Raw genomic sequence first — 17,279 nt, forward strand, 5'->3', positions numbered from 1 at the left:
TGCATAAGTGTTGCTCTCCACTTTCTGGAGGATCAAGTTATGAAATCAGTGGAATTGGAGTATGATAGCTAGAGATGGAGAAAACACCGGTCTCCGGATTACATCTTCAAACTAAGGGCAACCGTGGTATGGCATTCCTGACAGGGAGACGCGTCCATCATGCATGTTGATGTATACAGGTAAGATAGTCTAGCATTAGCTAGCTACATTTTCAGATATTACAAGTTTCTAATTTTGACAAAGTGGTTTCATTTCTAGTTAAAGTGCACTGGCTCTATCTAGCTAAAGTGTACTGTTAGCTAGCTAGCTAAAGTGAACTGTTAGCTAGCTAGCTAAAGTGGACTGTTAGCTAGCTAGTTAAAGTGCACTGGCTCTAGCTAGCTAAAGTTAGCTGGCTGGATCCCTAGCTGACGTTATTATTTGTTTCCCAGATCCGTTTGCTTTTCTAATTAGAGCTTAATGTTAGCTAGCTAACATTGAACATGGTTGGTTTGCTCCCAGCACTGTAGCATTGTTGGCACTGTTCATTGTTGTTTAACTAGCTAACATTAGCTAGCTCGTTAGCTAACGTTACGTGACGTGTGTACAACACCCGTTGAATATGGCTGGTGTCAGTAAACGTCTGCAAAAAAGCGCAATGAAATTGTTGCCATCAGGGCTGGTTAGGAGTGCAGTGTATGGCATACCATTTTGAAGACCAGATGGGATGACTTATCGCTACAGAAAGCTGTGGTAGCCCTGCTGGTTAAGTGTGCCTTGAATTCTAAATAAATCACAGACAGTGTCGCCAGCAAAGCACCGCCACACCATAATACCTCGTCCTCCATGCTTTACAGGGGGAAAAAAACACATGCAGAGATCATCTGTTCACCCACACCGTGTCTTACAAAGACACCGCGGATCGACCCAAAAATCTCCAATGTGGACTCCAGACCAAAGGACACATTTCCACTGGTCTAATGTCCGTTGCTCGTGTTTCTTGGCCCAAGCAAGTCTTTTCTTCTTATTGGTGTCCTTTAGTAGTAGTTTCTTTGCAGCAATTCAACACCATAGTACCCTCCAAGCTCATGATTAAGCTTGAGGTCCAGAGTCTCAACCCCACCCTGTGCAATTTGGTCCTGGAATTCCTGACGGGTCGCCCCCAGGTGGTGAAGGTAGGAAACAACATCTCCACTTCGCTGATCCTCAACACAGGGGCCCACAACGGTGCGTGCTCAGCCCCCTCTTGTACTCCCTGTTCACCCATGACTGCATGGTCACGCACGCCTCCAACTAAATCCTCAAGTCTACAGACGACACAACAGTAGTGGGCTTGATTACCAACAACGACGAGACAGGAAAACAACCTACAGGAAAATAACCTCTCACTCAACATCAACAAAACAAAGGAGATGATCGAGGACTTCAGGAAACAGCAGAGGGAGCACCCCCCCCAGAGGGATCATCAAGGACATCAACCACCCGAGTCACCCCACTACCATCCAGAAGGCGAGATCAGTACAGGTTCATCAAAGCTGGGGCCGAGAGACTGAAAAACAGCATTTACAGTTGAGGGTTGGAAGTTTACAAAGACTTAGGTTGGAGTAATTAAAACTTGTTTTTTTGTGTTTTTTTTTTACTTGGAAGCTATTTCCAAATGCCTGAAGGTACCACGTTCATCTGTACAAACAATAGTACACAATTATAAACACCATGGGACCACGCAGCCGTCATACTGCTCAGGAAGAGGGCGTTCTGTCTCCTCGAGATGAATGTACTTTGGTGCAAAAAGTGCAAAGCAATCCCAGACATCAGAAATAGAGGAAGGACTAAGAACAAACCAGAGAGAACTATTGTAAAGTAGACTGTCTGTAGAATGTGTATAAGATGTATGGATTGAAGGTAGAAGCAGAAGTGTTTATTAGTTTACTCCAATTGGGGGGTCGGCGGAAGGGTTTGCAGGGAATAATAATAAAGGTATATTCTTTAAAAAAGTATGTATGTCTATATAGGTATGTGTATGTATATATGTGTATATACAGTATATGCATGCGTGTATGGATATATATATATTTACCAAAGAAATATGGGGGATTGGAAATGATGCAGACAATTACATTGGAAGCAACATTCTTTCCGCAATATTAAGCTGACCCTCAAAAAAATTAAAAAATTAAAATAAATAAATGGATCACTAGCCACTTTAAATAATGCCACTTTAATAATGTTTACATATCTTACATTACTCATCTCATATGTATATACTGTATTTTATACCATCTATTGCATCTTAACTATGCCGCTTGGTCATCTCTCATCCATATATTTCTATGTACATATTCTTATTCCATCCATTTGTGTGTATTAGGTAGTGGTTGTGGAATTGTTAGATTACCTGTTAGATATTACTGCACTGTGAGAACTAGAAGCACAAGCATTTCATTATACTCACATTAACATCTGCTAACCATGTGTATGTGACCAATAAAATTTGATTTGATCATTTGATGTTGAGATGTGTCTGTTACTTGAACTCTGTGAAGCATTTACTTGGGCTGCAATTTCTGAGGCTGGTAACTCTAATGAACTTATCCTCTGCAGCAGAGGCAACTCTGGGTCTTTCATTCCTGTGGCGGTCCTCATGAGAGACGGTTTCATCATAGCGCTTGATGGTTTTTGCGACTGCACTTGAAGAAACTTTCAAAGTTCTTGAAATGTTCCGTACTGACTGACCTTCATGTCTTAAAGTAATGATGGACTGTCGTTTCTCTTTGCTTATTTGAGGTGTTCTTGACATAATATGGACTTGGTCTTTTACCAAATAGGGATACCCCCCCTTCCTTGTCATAACACAACTGATTGCCTCAAACACATTAAGAAGGAAAGAAATTCCACAAATTAACTTTAAAGAAGGCACACCTGTTAATTGATATGCATTCCAGGTGACTACCTCATGGAGCTGGTTGTGAGAATGCCAAAAGTGTGCAAAGCTGTAATCAAGGCAAAGGGTGGCTATTTAAAGAATCTCAAATATAAAATAAATGTTGATTTGATTAACACTTTTTTTTGATTACTAAATGTGTTATTTCATAGTTTTGATGTCTTCACTATTATTCTACCATGTAGAAAATAGTAGAAATAAAGAAAAACCCTTGAATGAGTAGGTGTTCTAAAACTTTTGAACGGTAGTGTATGTATGTATGTGCGTGTGTGTGAAGGACAGACGTACCTTTGTGAGAGGCTGGTTTGGTCTTGTCTGTGAAGCCCTGACTTCGCCGGTTGCCGGCGGCACCAACCGACCCGCGAGGTGTGATGTCACTGCCAGCAGTGGACACCCTCGCACTCGGGCCTGGAAGTCTGAGCGGGAGAGTAATAATAGAGCGTTTAGACTCAATGGCACAAACAGCAAGGATTAAGGCAATACGTTCATTAAACGTCCAATCATTTTCCACCCATCTGTAACCACATATTGTTAGCTAATCTCCTGTGTAGCCATAGCCGGGAGTCAAAGGCGGCGTTCTAGCCGGATCCGTCTTTCACATAAATTGCTATTTCAACATCGGTGGAGGAAACAGAATTCTGTGGCTGTCGGCATTGGTCTGATAAACAAAATATGACCGGTAGTTCAATACCGGTGTAAAACATCAACTCTTATTTCGTTCTTGCTACACTGAGTGAGTGACCTTAAAAAACTTTTTATTTTATTTTTTAAAGGCATTCCCTTTACATGACCAAGCAGGACTGCATGGGCTTTTGTTAGTGGGAGAATAGATCCAGCTCATTAGACTTTCAATTACGGTGAGTAGAAAGACTGTTGTTAGCCCGTGAATTAACTGTGCTATAAGTCATCATTAAGTTCCTGTCCGACAACAAAGACCATGATGGTATGAGCGTTCCTAAATGAATACACTGAAAATGTTATTAGTGTATAAACAAGCTTTCTATTATAAAAATACAGAAATATCCATTTCGCAGATACTTTTATCTAAAGGGACTTAGCGTCAATTTACTTGCAATGCATACATTATGCGTACGGGTGATCCCAGGAATCAAACCCACTATTCTGGCATTGCAAGAACCATGCTCTACCAACTGAGCTGCGAAGTATAACACATGATTTAATTCTGAGTGAGATATTAAGTCACAGGCTTCACTGCTAGCCTATTCATGATATACACCACTGTTTACACGATGAAACGTCTTCCGTCTGTTCTCATTCAGGATGTGGCCACATTACATTGTAATCATGAAAGTATCCTAATGTCACCTATGCTCCCCCTGGACGCACATCAAGACCGTTTTCATTCAAGCCAAGAAAGAAAGCATAGAGATGAAAAGTAAAAGCGTTGGAGGAGAAACGCATTACAATCTGAAAAGGAGAGAAACACCATTCCAGATGTTGAATGTACTTACGCCCAGCTGAATATTAACCTGCAGTTGCACATGCTGACCAGAGGGCGGCGCTACTGCATTGCTTTGTAAATTAGACTAGGAGCAGGTGCAAAACTACCAGGGATGGACAGCATGCACTCTCCTCTGGGCAGGCAAAAAGCGGATGTTTCCGTTTTTTAGGGATACAGTATTTTCAACCTAACTTCTGTTTCCCCTGAAAAACGGACGTGAGGACTCCGTTCAGGCATCTTTTTATGCCTGCTGTGTTGGGTTTAGGCAGCACGCAACAACACATCCTCAACTTCACTTCATTTCATTCAGTCAGTTGGTGTAGAAAACGGTGACATGCTTGCAAAACAACGTTTTTGGCCACTATTCATAAAAACCTCTCAGAGTAGGAGTGTTACTCTAGGACTAAGGCCTTTCTTTTTAATAATGACACAAAAGGCTAAACTGATCCTAGGTCAGTACTCCTACTTTATGACAGTTTATGAATATGGGCCCAGACGAATGTAGAAAGTGTGTGACATCACTGATGAAACATTATCTCACAGAACACAGTACAGTAGTAGGAGGATAGTAGTAGTGGCCTATCCAATCCGTTATCATAACATACAACCAAATTCAAGCCATCCACTCCTCCATCTCAGTTCATTATTAAGGTCATACTCACAGTGAGACACTCTCTCACATTCTTGAGTGAGCGCACACACATGCACATCACACGCAGGCAACCACACACACACACACACAAACACACAGGGGTTATCTAAAGGTCCCTCACACCCCATTAAGCAGACATGCCAAATGAGGCGTGATGCCAGAGTCAAACAGGACTTTCCAAAATGGAGCCTTGGAGTCCCCTCTCTTCAAAACTCATGCAGAGTAGAATAGTAGTTTCAGGTAGAAGTTGCCCTTACCACAGATCTAGGATCACATTAATAACACTTCTATAGTAACCATAACTATTACATGTTGAAACAAATCTGACCCTGTATCAGTTGTTATGGGCAACCTCTACCTACTCTGGAAATAGTGAGGAAAGGGGGGAGAATTAGAAGATGAGGAGGAGTGGAGGAGGAAGATGCATGACCACAAAGAAGAGTGGGAGAAAGAGGGAGAGAAAAAGAGCTGACCTAGAGGACTTTTTCTGACCAAGGGAAAACCTGAGCAGTTTACTCTGAGACCCAGCCCTAGGAGGAGAGAGAGAAAGAAAGAGAAGGAGAGCGCAATGGAGGACGGGAGAGACAGAAAGACTCATTTGACATTTACAGAAGACCGGAGCGAAGACAACTGGAAAGAGAGAGGAAATAAGACCGAGACGGTAAATTGAACACTGATGACATCAACAAGGAGCAAAAGAGGGAAGACATTTCAAATTGTAAGTATTACGAACTACATCTTCCCAGAATGCATCAGTGTAGCGGTGATCCAACAGGCTTACCTGGACTGCATCTCGGCCTGTGCTGTTTTCTGGGCTGCTTGTGCTGTGGGGGCCGGAGTCTCATGCGTAGGGGGGACAGGGTGGCTGCTGAGCTGGGCAGGGGCGTCGGTCTGCTGGATCAGGGGAGGTTGAGGGCTCTGGGGCTGGGGGTTAAGGTGGGGCTGGGAGTACTGGCGGTGGGCCTGCTGCTGCTTGTAGCGAGACAGGCTGAAGAAGAGCCCCAGAATGGCCTTCAGATTCCCATTCCGGATCTCTGCGTAAGGAGAGCAGGGGAGAGAGGTAAATAGACAGAGAGAGAGAGAGAGAGAGTAAATAGACAGAGAGAGAGAGAGAGAGAGAGAGAAAAGAGAGGTAAATAGACACAGAGAGAGAGAGAGAGAGAGAGAGAGAGAGAGAGAAAGAGAGGTAAATAGACAGAGAGAGAGAGAGAGAGAGAATGAGATGAAGAGGTAGGAAGAAGAAGAGAGAGATGTGAGATACAGAGAGGAAAGTTACAAGCTCACTACACAGTATTCTAGCCACTATAGTCAGTCAATGTAGTCTCAGCAGGTGTGTGTGACTGATGAGCGTTTACCCTCTGCAGACAGGCCCTGTATGTTGACTCCTTTGGCTGCCAGGAAACGGAGGCAGGCATCAATGTTCTCAATCTGGAGGAGGAGGAGAAGAGAGACAGAGAGAACCGTTTTACATTCAGATGTAACTCCACTCATCACACAGTCAGTAACGAACGCATAGGCAGTTATCAGCAGCCTACTCAAAGATAGCCATCGCAAACACATCGCCCGCCTTAGGGTTTCGGGACATGCTTACAGGGATTGACTTCGCAGAGTGCCGACCTGAGTAAGGTGAGTCGATTGTTTAATGACATAGCCTGGTCAAAGCAGCATTAAAATAAGCCAGACATACACCTCCACTGGAGTACCTTAGATGACAAAAGCATTCTACTTTGACCCTGTTACCATACCGACCCAGCTGTGCTGAGCTGTCAACAATCAACAGCCAGGTGATGTGATTGGTCGACAGAATTTGCTTAGTTACAAGCTCACTATGTGACCCTACTTCGATTCAGCCCATTGGCCGCAAAATGTCAACCCCCAGGTGAACAAAATAAAACAGAGTCATCGAATGACATCATCAATTTAAAAAAAAGGAGAGTTCAAGGGTTGCCAACGGTCAGGTTCAGGTGAACAAACAGGGGAGGGAATTGAGCAATATAACAATTGATTCAAACGCCACAGCAGCAGCCATTTTCACCGTTCATGCTGTTGAGGAGCGACCAATTTCACTGTTCAATCAAGGGAACCTCATCGAAACGGAATCCGTCTCATGCTAATATACACCTAGGCGCAATTCATCTCCCCCATCGGTATTAGCTAGCACCCACCCAACAGTCTATTAGTGTGAAACGGGTTTCGACTGAGCAGAGTGCAGCCGTTCAATTTAGAAAAATAAGACGTTGTACTTTATGGAGAACAAACTAAAATAACACTGGCTATTTAATACATTAATATCAATATCATCCTCCTACAGTAGCCCTCTGATTCTACATCAGATATTTCAATGATGTCATACGACGAATCAGAAGCAGACTCCAGGTCAGTGAGCCGCTGACCCCAGAACAGCTGTTCTATGGCGACACATGCTGGGAGGTCAGAGAGGACACAGACTGAGAACCAGAAGGAATTTAGACCAGGCTCTGCTCACTACAAAGTTAAAATATCCCCCACTCACTAAAACACCCCCCTGTCTTTTAAATACCCCAGACCCACATGCCACCATCACTTCACTGAACTACCCGCGAGCCACCCTGAAATACCCTCCCAGACCCTACTAAAATACCCCGTCTTTTTAAATACCCCAGACCCACATGCCACCATCGTTTCACTGAACTACCCGCGAGCCACCCTGAAATACCCCCAGACCCTACTAAAATACCCCCAGCTTGACTGAGATACCCCTCCTCTTAAAAGTCCCCATCTTCCATGTGACATACCCGCACCCATACACACGCAGGCACTCATGCGCGCGCACGAGCACACACACACACACACACGTCAACACTACTAAAATACTTCCCTGACCTCTTCTCTGATATACCCCTGACCCAAATACCCCTGGTACTGAGGAGGTAAAAATAAAGACTCTTCTGGCTAAATAAAAACACCCGCTGAGTGAGAGCACATGGTGCTCAAACTTTAGAAAACACATTTAATCTGCATTCAAACAGGGGATCGATTCAGAATTGCAACTTTGGGAATTCCAGTGTGGTGCGGAAAAGTGAGAAATCAAACTGTTGGAATAGAACATCAAAGTAGGGCCTCACGAGTGGCGCAGTTTGGCCTTGAGGGATTGTCCTTGTCCCATCGCGCTCTAGCGACTCCTGTGGCAGGCCGGGCCGCATGCACGCTGACACAGTCGCCAGGTGTACGGTGTTTCCTCCGACACATTGGTGCGGCTGGCTTCCGGGTTAAGCGGGCAGTGTGTCAAGAAGCATTGCGGCTTGGTTGTGTCGTGTTTCGGAGGACACACGGCTCTCAAACCTTTGCCTCTCCCGAGTCCGTACGGGAATAGCAGTGATGGGACAAGACTGTAACTACCAATTGGATACCACAACATTGGAGAGAAAAAGGGGTAAAACAAAATAGGGAGACACAGGTGCTCTGACAATGAGTTCTCTACTTCAAATACAACTGCCTATCTTCTCCTCATCCTCTCCTTTTCTAGTTCTCTCGTATTCCCCTCATCCTCTCCTGTCATCTCTTCCGGTATCTCCACTCTTTTTTTTACCTCCTGCTAATTCTGATCAGACAGTGCTCTTCTCATCAACAATGTGCATGATTAATAAACCTTGAGTGAATGCAATCTGGATAATTAATTAGAATGTAATAACGCCACTGAGTCAATAGGTGTTGTGCCGAGCTTCGACGTCATGGGGACAACACACGTAACCGTGATGGGAGTATATAAGCCTCTCCCTGTCCACCCTATGCACTAAGAACACACACTGGACATGAGACTTGTCACGGCAACAGATAGTCTCACCCTGCAGGTAGATTGGACACGGGACACAAGTAGTACTCAAACTACACTGCAACTGAATAACTTGCAATCCCAATAATTTTTAAAAAACTGGATCATTCAGTTATATGGCCACCTAGACAGCGACAATAATTAGGTAATTAAATCAACAATGTGAAATTGCACGGCCTTAAATTGACCGTTATTATTACAAAATAACAACCGTTGTAACAGCAAAATCCAACTTCCAATACCGAGATACAATTCTACTGCAATATTTCCATAGAGTTCCCTCTTACCTAGCAAGTTCTCAGAGCCTGTGTTGAAGGCACGATCCCAGCAAATACAGTATCACACTAAACACTGTTCTACTGTACTGTGGCTCTCTCTCAGACACACACACACACACACACACCTCTCTCGAAGGCTGTCATCACATGCTGGGTCTCAGCCAGCTAGCAGCACAGTAGGGCCGGCCCTACAACTGCCCTTTAGACAAACACTTTTTTACATCGCAGAGAATCTATTGTTTGTGTGTGTGTGTACGCCCCCTCACCGGAAGCTTTGTTAATGTCTTAAGGAGTCCTATCTTGTGACATGACTGAGTCGGCGTGCGTGTTTCTGCGCTCCCGCCTTTCACTCTCTCAGACAGTAATCTCAGTGAAACTTCGACCTCCGAACCAAGGTAACACTAACCCCGTAAATACCGCTCTCTCTTTACAATACCCGTACATTATGGTTTTGGAGAGTCAACAAGCCCTGTAGTCGGCCAGCACAACTTTAATACAACTTTAACATACTGTACCTCCCCCACCATTTAATTCAACTAAACAGTTTCATCGCGTTACACATCTACCTTCTTTGAAAAGGTGGTAGTACTGGCACCCAAGTGGCACGTAACTCAACGCACACAACAACAGCAAAAAAACAACAACACCAATACTACGGTACTTTACAGTGAAACAATCGACTGGGTGCAGTCTAGATGCAGCAGAGGACACGGAGCGACAAGAAATGAGATCCAATCCTCTACCCGCAGATGAGGAGGAGAGAGGGAGGCCCGGAGCAGTGCAGACCCAAACAGCCCCAGCCTATACCTTGTGGTCACACGGCTGACACTCCTCCATGCGGGGTTGCCTAGCAACACTGTGCGGTCACGGCACCTGTGATTGCACTGCACTTGCATTTGATCACATGGAGTTTGACCAGCTGATACAGGTGGGTGTCACACACACACACACAAACACATGTGGCCTGACGCAGTTATTCCCCTAGCTGTCACACACCCGATTACACATTAACTTCAGACCGTATCCTGCTAGTGTTATCCTGCTTCCCGTACTCACCTGTGGCGACTCACATTACCAATCAATACAATCTTTATGGTCATGTAATATGTAAATATGATAACCTGACGCTGTATAAAACAGCATGCACTTGTTTTGGCAGACTTACAGCTGTCGTGGCTTTGAGTGGCACCTGGAGGTGAAACTCGGGTTGAAGTTTAGAACGGACAATGCCGTGATGTAAAGGAGGAAACTCCATTTGACATTCTCTGAGGGCTTATGAAGCCTCCTAAGGCCTTGTTTTCATCATCCCCATTCAGAGAGGCTTACTGGGAAGACGGGTTTAAACTGGTTTCCACCTGTATGGAGCTAGTAATAATGTCTGTTCCCGGTAGAGGAGAGAGAAATAGATCTCTCCGAACTAGAACCAAACTGAGGGCGAAACAGGAAGTTGGAAATAAAACATTGTGAGCCAGAAACACGACACACACTGCAATTAAACAATGTACACCAATAAATCTACCCGAACAACAGAGCAGTGTGTGTGACTTTGAGTGTGACACTAATGTGTCCCTCCACAGTAAGAAGTAGGCCTCTGACAGACCTAAAGCAATTCAGGGGTATGTGAGGGGGGTGCAGTAGAGGGAGCGTCCTGTGTGGTTTTAGCACCTCTGTGTCAACACTACCCCGATGAGAGCATGTCACTCAGAAAGCTATGGTTACTTCCTGGGTGGCAAGGGTATGAGACTGGGAGGGACTAGCAATAAAAGGTGTGTGTGTGTGTGTGTGTATTTTGTGTGTGCGTGTGTGTTTGTTGTGTGTGTGTTTTGTGTTGTGTGTGTGTGTGTGTTTTGTGTGTGTGTGTGTTGTGTGTGTGTGTGTGTGTGTGTGTGTGTGTGTGTGTGTGTGTGTGTGTGTGTGTGTGTGTGTGTGTGTGTGTGTGTGTGTGTGTGTGTGTGTGTGAGGGGCACCGTTGTAGGATCTGACAGTTGTAAAAACAACTATTCCCCACTAGGGTTCCATAGGGTCGGAAGTTAAACCAGGGAATTTGAGGAATTTTGCTTAAATTCATCAAAAAAGTTAGCTTATAACAGAGAACCTTTTTTTTGTGGGATACACATAAGGCAATTCTAGGTCTTGTGGCATATTTTTGTTAAACTATCCCCAATTTAATGGAATTGCAACCCTCTGCATGCACAGTGCATTCTTCCATCACATGTACAGCTGATTCTCAAGATCTTGCACACTAATGAGATGCTATTGAGCCCACACTACTACACTGTCTGAGCCAAGGACTACATGCTTTCTGGTATGTTTTGATTACAATACTGAATGGGGTGAATATATTTGATATGACATACATGATTTTTTGTTAACTAGTAAATAGTAGCCGACAGCAAAGTGTGTTTAAATCATTTCTAACTTGTTAACAATTTCTGCTAGTTAGTTTTTGCTACCATGTGGGTTTTAGCTTGCTTGAGCCTGCTAACTGAGGAGTGTTAACTCACCTGTTTCTGTTACGCCTGCTCCCGCTCTTCCCCCCCCCCCCCTGGCACCCCAGGGTCGCCAGGCTCCCCAGCATTACACACTCCTGCCATCGAGCGTCAGGCTCCCCAGCATTACGCACTCCTGCCATCGAGCGCCAGGCTCCCCAGCATTTCGCACTCCTACCATCATTACGCACACCTGCCACCATCATTACGCACACCTGCCACCATCATTACGCACACCTGCCACCATCATTACGCATACCTGCCTTCCCCCCATCACGCACTTCAGCGATTATTGGACTCACTTGGACTCACTCACCTCTGTTATTAACCTCCTATATCTGTCTGTTCCCCCACTCTGTTCCCCGCTTCAGCATTGCTTGTCATATGTCCTTGTATACCCGTGTGCTGATGTTATTCCGGTCTTGTTTCATGTCTGTTCATTGTTAAATATTGACTCCCCGTACCTGCTTCTCATCTCCGGCGTCAGTCTTGACATGTTTCCATACATGTTTCATTTTAAACATTTATCTTACAAAGGAGTTGTTTAATCTAACTGCTTAACTATTTATCTACATGGAATTGTCTTTGGGATTTTTTTACAGGAAAATGCCACGGGCACTATCTGATGTGTGGAGACATTTCACTGCAGCTAATGTAGAAGGAAAAGCTGTGTACATGGGCAAATACTGTGCCAAATCATCTGTGAAGAATGCAACAAAGATGGATAATCATCTGGCCAAGTGCATAAAGTTCCCCCAGCGCTCACAACAAGCAACCTCTGACAAAAGACCCTCTACTTCTATTCAAGGTGAAAATGGTGAATCGGACACCTTATCGATAGCAACAGCTCATGGTCCTCCTGGAATCAGAATTTTTTGACTCAATGGAGGAACGTAGTCAGAGAAATGCTGATGAATATGTTGCTCAAGCTGTGTATGCAACTGGTTTACCTCTGATATTCACAGGCAATGTGTATTGGGGGAGATTTCTGAATGTTCTTCACCCAGCATACACCCCTCCAACCAGACATGCTTTATCTACTCATTTGCTAGATGCAGAGTTCAAGCGAAGGTCAAGCAAATCATAGAGAAAGCAGACTGTATTGCAATCATCTCTGATGGGTGGATTGAATGTTTGTGGGCAAGGAATAATTAACTACATCATCTCCACCCCTCAACCATTATACTACAAAAGCACAGACACAGGGGACAACAGACACACCGGTCTCTACATTGCAGATAAGCTGTAGGCAGTCTTCAATGACCTTGGCCCACAGAAGGGATTTGCACTGGTGACTGAAACAATGCTGCGAACATGAAGGCTGCTTGGTTTGAAGTGGAGGAGTCTTACCCTCACATCACACCCATTGGCTGTGCTGCTCATGCATTGAATCTGCTCCTCAAGGACATCATGGCACTGAAAACAATGGATACGCTCTACAAGAGAGCCAAGGAAATTGTTAGGTATGTGAAGGGCCATCAAGGTATAGCAGCAATCTACCTCACCAAGCAAAGTGAGAAGAATAAGAGCACCACATTGAAGCTGCCCAGCAACACCCGTTGGGGGTGGGGTTGTCATCATGTTTGACAGTCTCCTGGAGGGGAAGAAGTCTCTCCAAGAAATTGCCATATCACAGCCCCATCAGAAGGATCCTCCTGGATTATGTATTTTGGGAGAGAGTGGTAAGCAGACTGAAACTCCTGAAACCTATAACAGTAGCCATTGCACGGATTGAAGGAGACAATGCCATCCCGTCTGACGTTCAGACTCTGCTTGTCGATGTAAGAGAAGAAATCCGTAACACCCTGCCCACTTCACTGTTGCTCCAAGCAGAGGAAACTGCAGTTCTGAAATACATAAAGCGTGAAGACTTCTGCCTGATGCCCATACACGCCGCAGCGTACACGTTGGACCCCAAGTATGTTGGCAAGAGCATCCTGTCTGGTGCAGAGATCAACAAGGCCTATGGTGTCATCACTACCGTGTCTCGCCACCTTGGCCTGGATGAGGGCAAGGTTCTTGGCACTTCCAAGCAACGGCTTTGGGATGGAGATGCAATATGGCAGTCGTGCCAACATATCTCATCAGCCACCTGGTGGAAGGGACATTGTGGATCTGAGGCTCTTTCCCCTGTTGCCGCCATCATCCTGCAAATCCCACCAACATCAGCCGCCTCAGAGTGCAACTGGTCCTTGTTTGGGAACACACACACACACACACACCAAAGCCCGCAACAGGCAGACCAATACAAGGGTTGAAAAATCGGTGGCCATCCGGGCAAATTTGAGTCTTTTTGAGCCTGACAACGAGCCATCCTCAACAAGGTTGGAAAGTGACAGTGAAGATGAGGCCTCAGTCTGATGTTCAAGAGGTGGACATTAAGGAGGTCCAGGGAGAAGACATGGAAGCCTGAGAGGAAGACAATCAAAGCTATAGTTTCTAGTCTATCATTTTACAGATGTTTGTTGAAAACGTTTTTGGGAGATGCGATGGATCATTGGGGATCATTCAATATTCCCTTTCTTTTGTTGTTCAGTGAAATCATCCCATGTGAAGAGTCAACTCACTTAATTAAAGTTCAATTCGTAACTAAATGTTTTTTTTGTTCTATTGAAAGGATTTAATCATTTGCAATTATGTCTACTTATGATAAGGTAAAAGGTTTATGTTTCTGTCTCCATATGATATGGTAACTATATCCAAAGCAAAAAACATCTACATTTAAATAGTATTAATATTAATAATATTCCCATTAATTCCCATATATTCCCGTTAATTCCCACGGAAAGTTTCCACCTCTGAATATTCCTCAAAATGTGCAATCCTATTCCCCACTCATCTGAAACACTGAGAGAGATGCTACAAGAATGAACATGAAAATGAGCAAGATGGTGACAAAAAAGGCACTATATTACTCCATTATATGTCCTAAGCTTGTTTACATGTTTGCTGGTTTAAAACAAGAGGTTAAGTGTAGAGTTGTTAATTGCCCGCAGCTTTTCAGTGTTTTGAATGCAGCTTTACCACAGCAATCAAGTCAAGTGTCATTAATGGAGCTCTCAGTAGGTCCCGGGTGTTGAGTGGCCAGCTAACAGGGAAAGTGTGTGTGTGTTTTCACTCTGTATTAAAATGCACAAAGCAGCAGTCATGTGCACAATGACAGTTTGCGCCTGCCTCCAGCATTGCTCGAGTGCTTCAGCTGAAGAGCTCACACACGCAAGCTGCCACAACACACGACACACAGTTGTGACACACAAATACATGCACCCCCATCAAATATCTCTCAGCTCAGGCCAAACAGAGAAACACACACACACTTAAACACACAGGGTCAGCCCACCGTCTTGTCCACCTCTCACTGTAAAATGCTAACAGTGGGAGTCAGAGGTAAGCTAAGAGAGGTTTTAGAGAAGGGTCTAATCACTGTACAGAACAAAGACACAGAGAGGAACAGAGACCAGAGAGGGACTACAGAGACAAGAGGCAGCCTGGAACGTCTCAATTACTGGTGACTGGAGGGCATAATCAACCTCTACTGGGACCCGGCTAATTGATAGTCGAGAGACAGAGAGACGGAACACTTGAGAGGACCGGCTGACTGATTCCTCTGTGTGTGTGTGTGTGTGTGTGTGTGTGTGTGTGTGTGTGTGTGTGTGTGTGTGTGTGTGTGTGCTTTGGTTGGGGGGGGTCTGGCTAGCAGCCCAAATCTGCCTTCAACTGGCACACTGGCCAATTTACGACCCTCCACATTCAGAGGAGGGATACCGGCTATTTTCTCATTGCAGTAAAAAAAATAATAACACAGAAATCACAACCATGGGCAGTGATTGATGATTGAATATGAAATGTACAAATGTAAAATGATTTAGCAGGAAAATGTATAAGCACTGACAAAATGTATAGCGCTAAGATGTGTTTATTGTTTGGAGTGAGTCAAGTGCAGTGAAAATGTGATCAGATTTGTATCAGAACAACCAGTAATTGGAACAACAGATAGCAACTTCTGCCTTCTGCTCGGTTCTCGCTAAGATGTGAGTACTCTCAATTTTGTGCTGTCCCCTGCAAAAAAAATCTTGGTAGACCGAAAGACGTTCTTCAACCAATCGATTGGTCTTCATTTTTAAAGGTGTATTTTTCCATATATAGACACACCCTGTGTGTTTTTATCAAATAAACTATATGCATTGCGCTGGTTTCATGCTTTAAGCTTACTGTTTGATGAAATAACACACAAATGACTCAAGAGGGAGCCAGAGATCTAGATAACCAGAAGAAAAACACTTTAACCTGAACCAACCAATCTCCTACTCCTGCTGGCTTTTACAGATACGGCCATTACTCTCCTAAAGCTGCCGGTAACAGGCTACACGAGGAGTCGGCAACCTTTCTCATGTGGAATGCCAATGATCTGCGGGGCAGTTATGGTTTTTATATGCACATTTCTGTGGAACAGTTTAATTTAATTTATAATAACGTCTTCATATCTCAAAATCATTGTCATGTGGTTAATCAAAATTGTATCCAAATCTAAATGAAAATGATACAAACATAAAAAAGTTAATTCTATTTCCATTGCCAACTATGTAAAAATAGCATACATAAAGACAACAAATAAAAACTGTGCAGCCTGCAGGTAGAAAATATCCTGATTTAAAAAACGTATCCTATAAATCACATTTGCAGACAGGCCATGCGTAGCCACGAACTTGGAACATTGTATCAACGATTAAATTTGGTCCAGCAGAAGCTTGTGCTGCAACATTGTATAAAATATTCTGGGCCCTCAGAGTGGTGTTTGAGACAGACACAGCTGTTGGCAATTTGCGCAAGGGATAAGAAGCGGTGCTTGACTTGGGCAAGAACTCACCGGAGCTGAGTACTGGCACCTCAAATTGTCTACTGCTTGAGCTCCTGTTCCACTTAAAGAATATTAGCTCAAAAGTATTGTGTAGCTCCTGCACCTAAATATAAACAGTACCAGCACCCAAAATGAGGACCGGAACCTATTTCAGTCCAAGTCAAGCACTGATTAGAAGGAAATCAGGTAGGGCTATTTTATGACGTTTCCACTGGAACTATTGTCATTCTCAACGGATGTAAAAACAGACTTTGTTTGCTTGCCGTTTGAGGTGAAGAAAACATTACTTTGAGAAGCTCCGCAGCTCATTAGTGGGGGTACGTTAAGCCAATCAGAAATACTATCAGATTCCCAAATGGGCACATTTATACAGTGCATTCGGAAAGTTTTCAGAACTTTTACCACATTTTGTTACGTTACAGCCTTATTTCCAAAATAGATTTTTCCTCATCAATCTACACACAATACCCCACAATGACAAAGCAAAATCAGTTTTTTTTTTAAATGTTTGCAAATGTATTAAAAACAAACGACTTAAATATCAAATTCAGACCTTTACTCAGTACTTTGTTGAAGCACTTTTGGCAGGGATTACAGCATTGAGTCTTCTTGGGTATGATGCTGCAAGCTTGGCATACCTTTATTTGGGGAGTTTCTCCCACTATTCTGCAGATCCTCTCAAGCTCTGTCAGGTTGGATGGAGAGCGTTGCTGCACAGCAATTTACAGGTCTCTCCCGAGGTGTTCGATCAGGTTCAAGTCCGGACTCAAGTTCTGGCTCTACACTCTTGGTGGTTCCAAACTTCTTCC

General features: G+C 44.0%; 1 protein-coding gene across 8 annotated transcripts in view; it reads right to left on the bottom strand.

Annotated features, from left to right (window-relative positions):
- The window catches only part of nav2a (neuron navigator 2a), a 131,112-nt gene that overhangs the window by 72,457 nt on the left and 41,376 nt on the right, over positions 1 to 17,279 (bottom strand). For all 8 annotated transcript variants that reach the window (XM_042330770.1, XM_042330775.1, XM_042330772.1 and 5 more), the window contains exons 4-6: positions 6,390 to 6,462; positions 5,816 to 6,068; positions 3,209 to 3,336 (exon numbers count right to left, since the gene is read on the bottom strand). In XM_042330770.1, the coding sequence (XP_042186704.1) occupies positions 3,209 to 3,336; positions 5,816 to 6,068; positions 6,390 to 6,462 (454 nt within the window). The remainder of the gene's footprint in view (positions 1 to 3,208; positions 3,337 to 5,815; positions 6,069 to 6,389; positions 6,463 to 17,279) is intronic.

This window comes from Oncorhynchus tshawytscha, linkage group LG12 (assembly GCF_018296145.1).
Source record: "Oncorhynchus tshawytscha isolate Ot180627B linkage group LG12, Otsh_v2.0, whole genome shotgun sequence".
Taxonomy (NCBI): domain Eukaryota; kingdom Metazoa; phylum Chordata; class Actinopteri; order Salmoniformes; family Salmonidae; genus Oncorhynchus; species Oncorhynchus tshawytscha.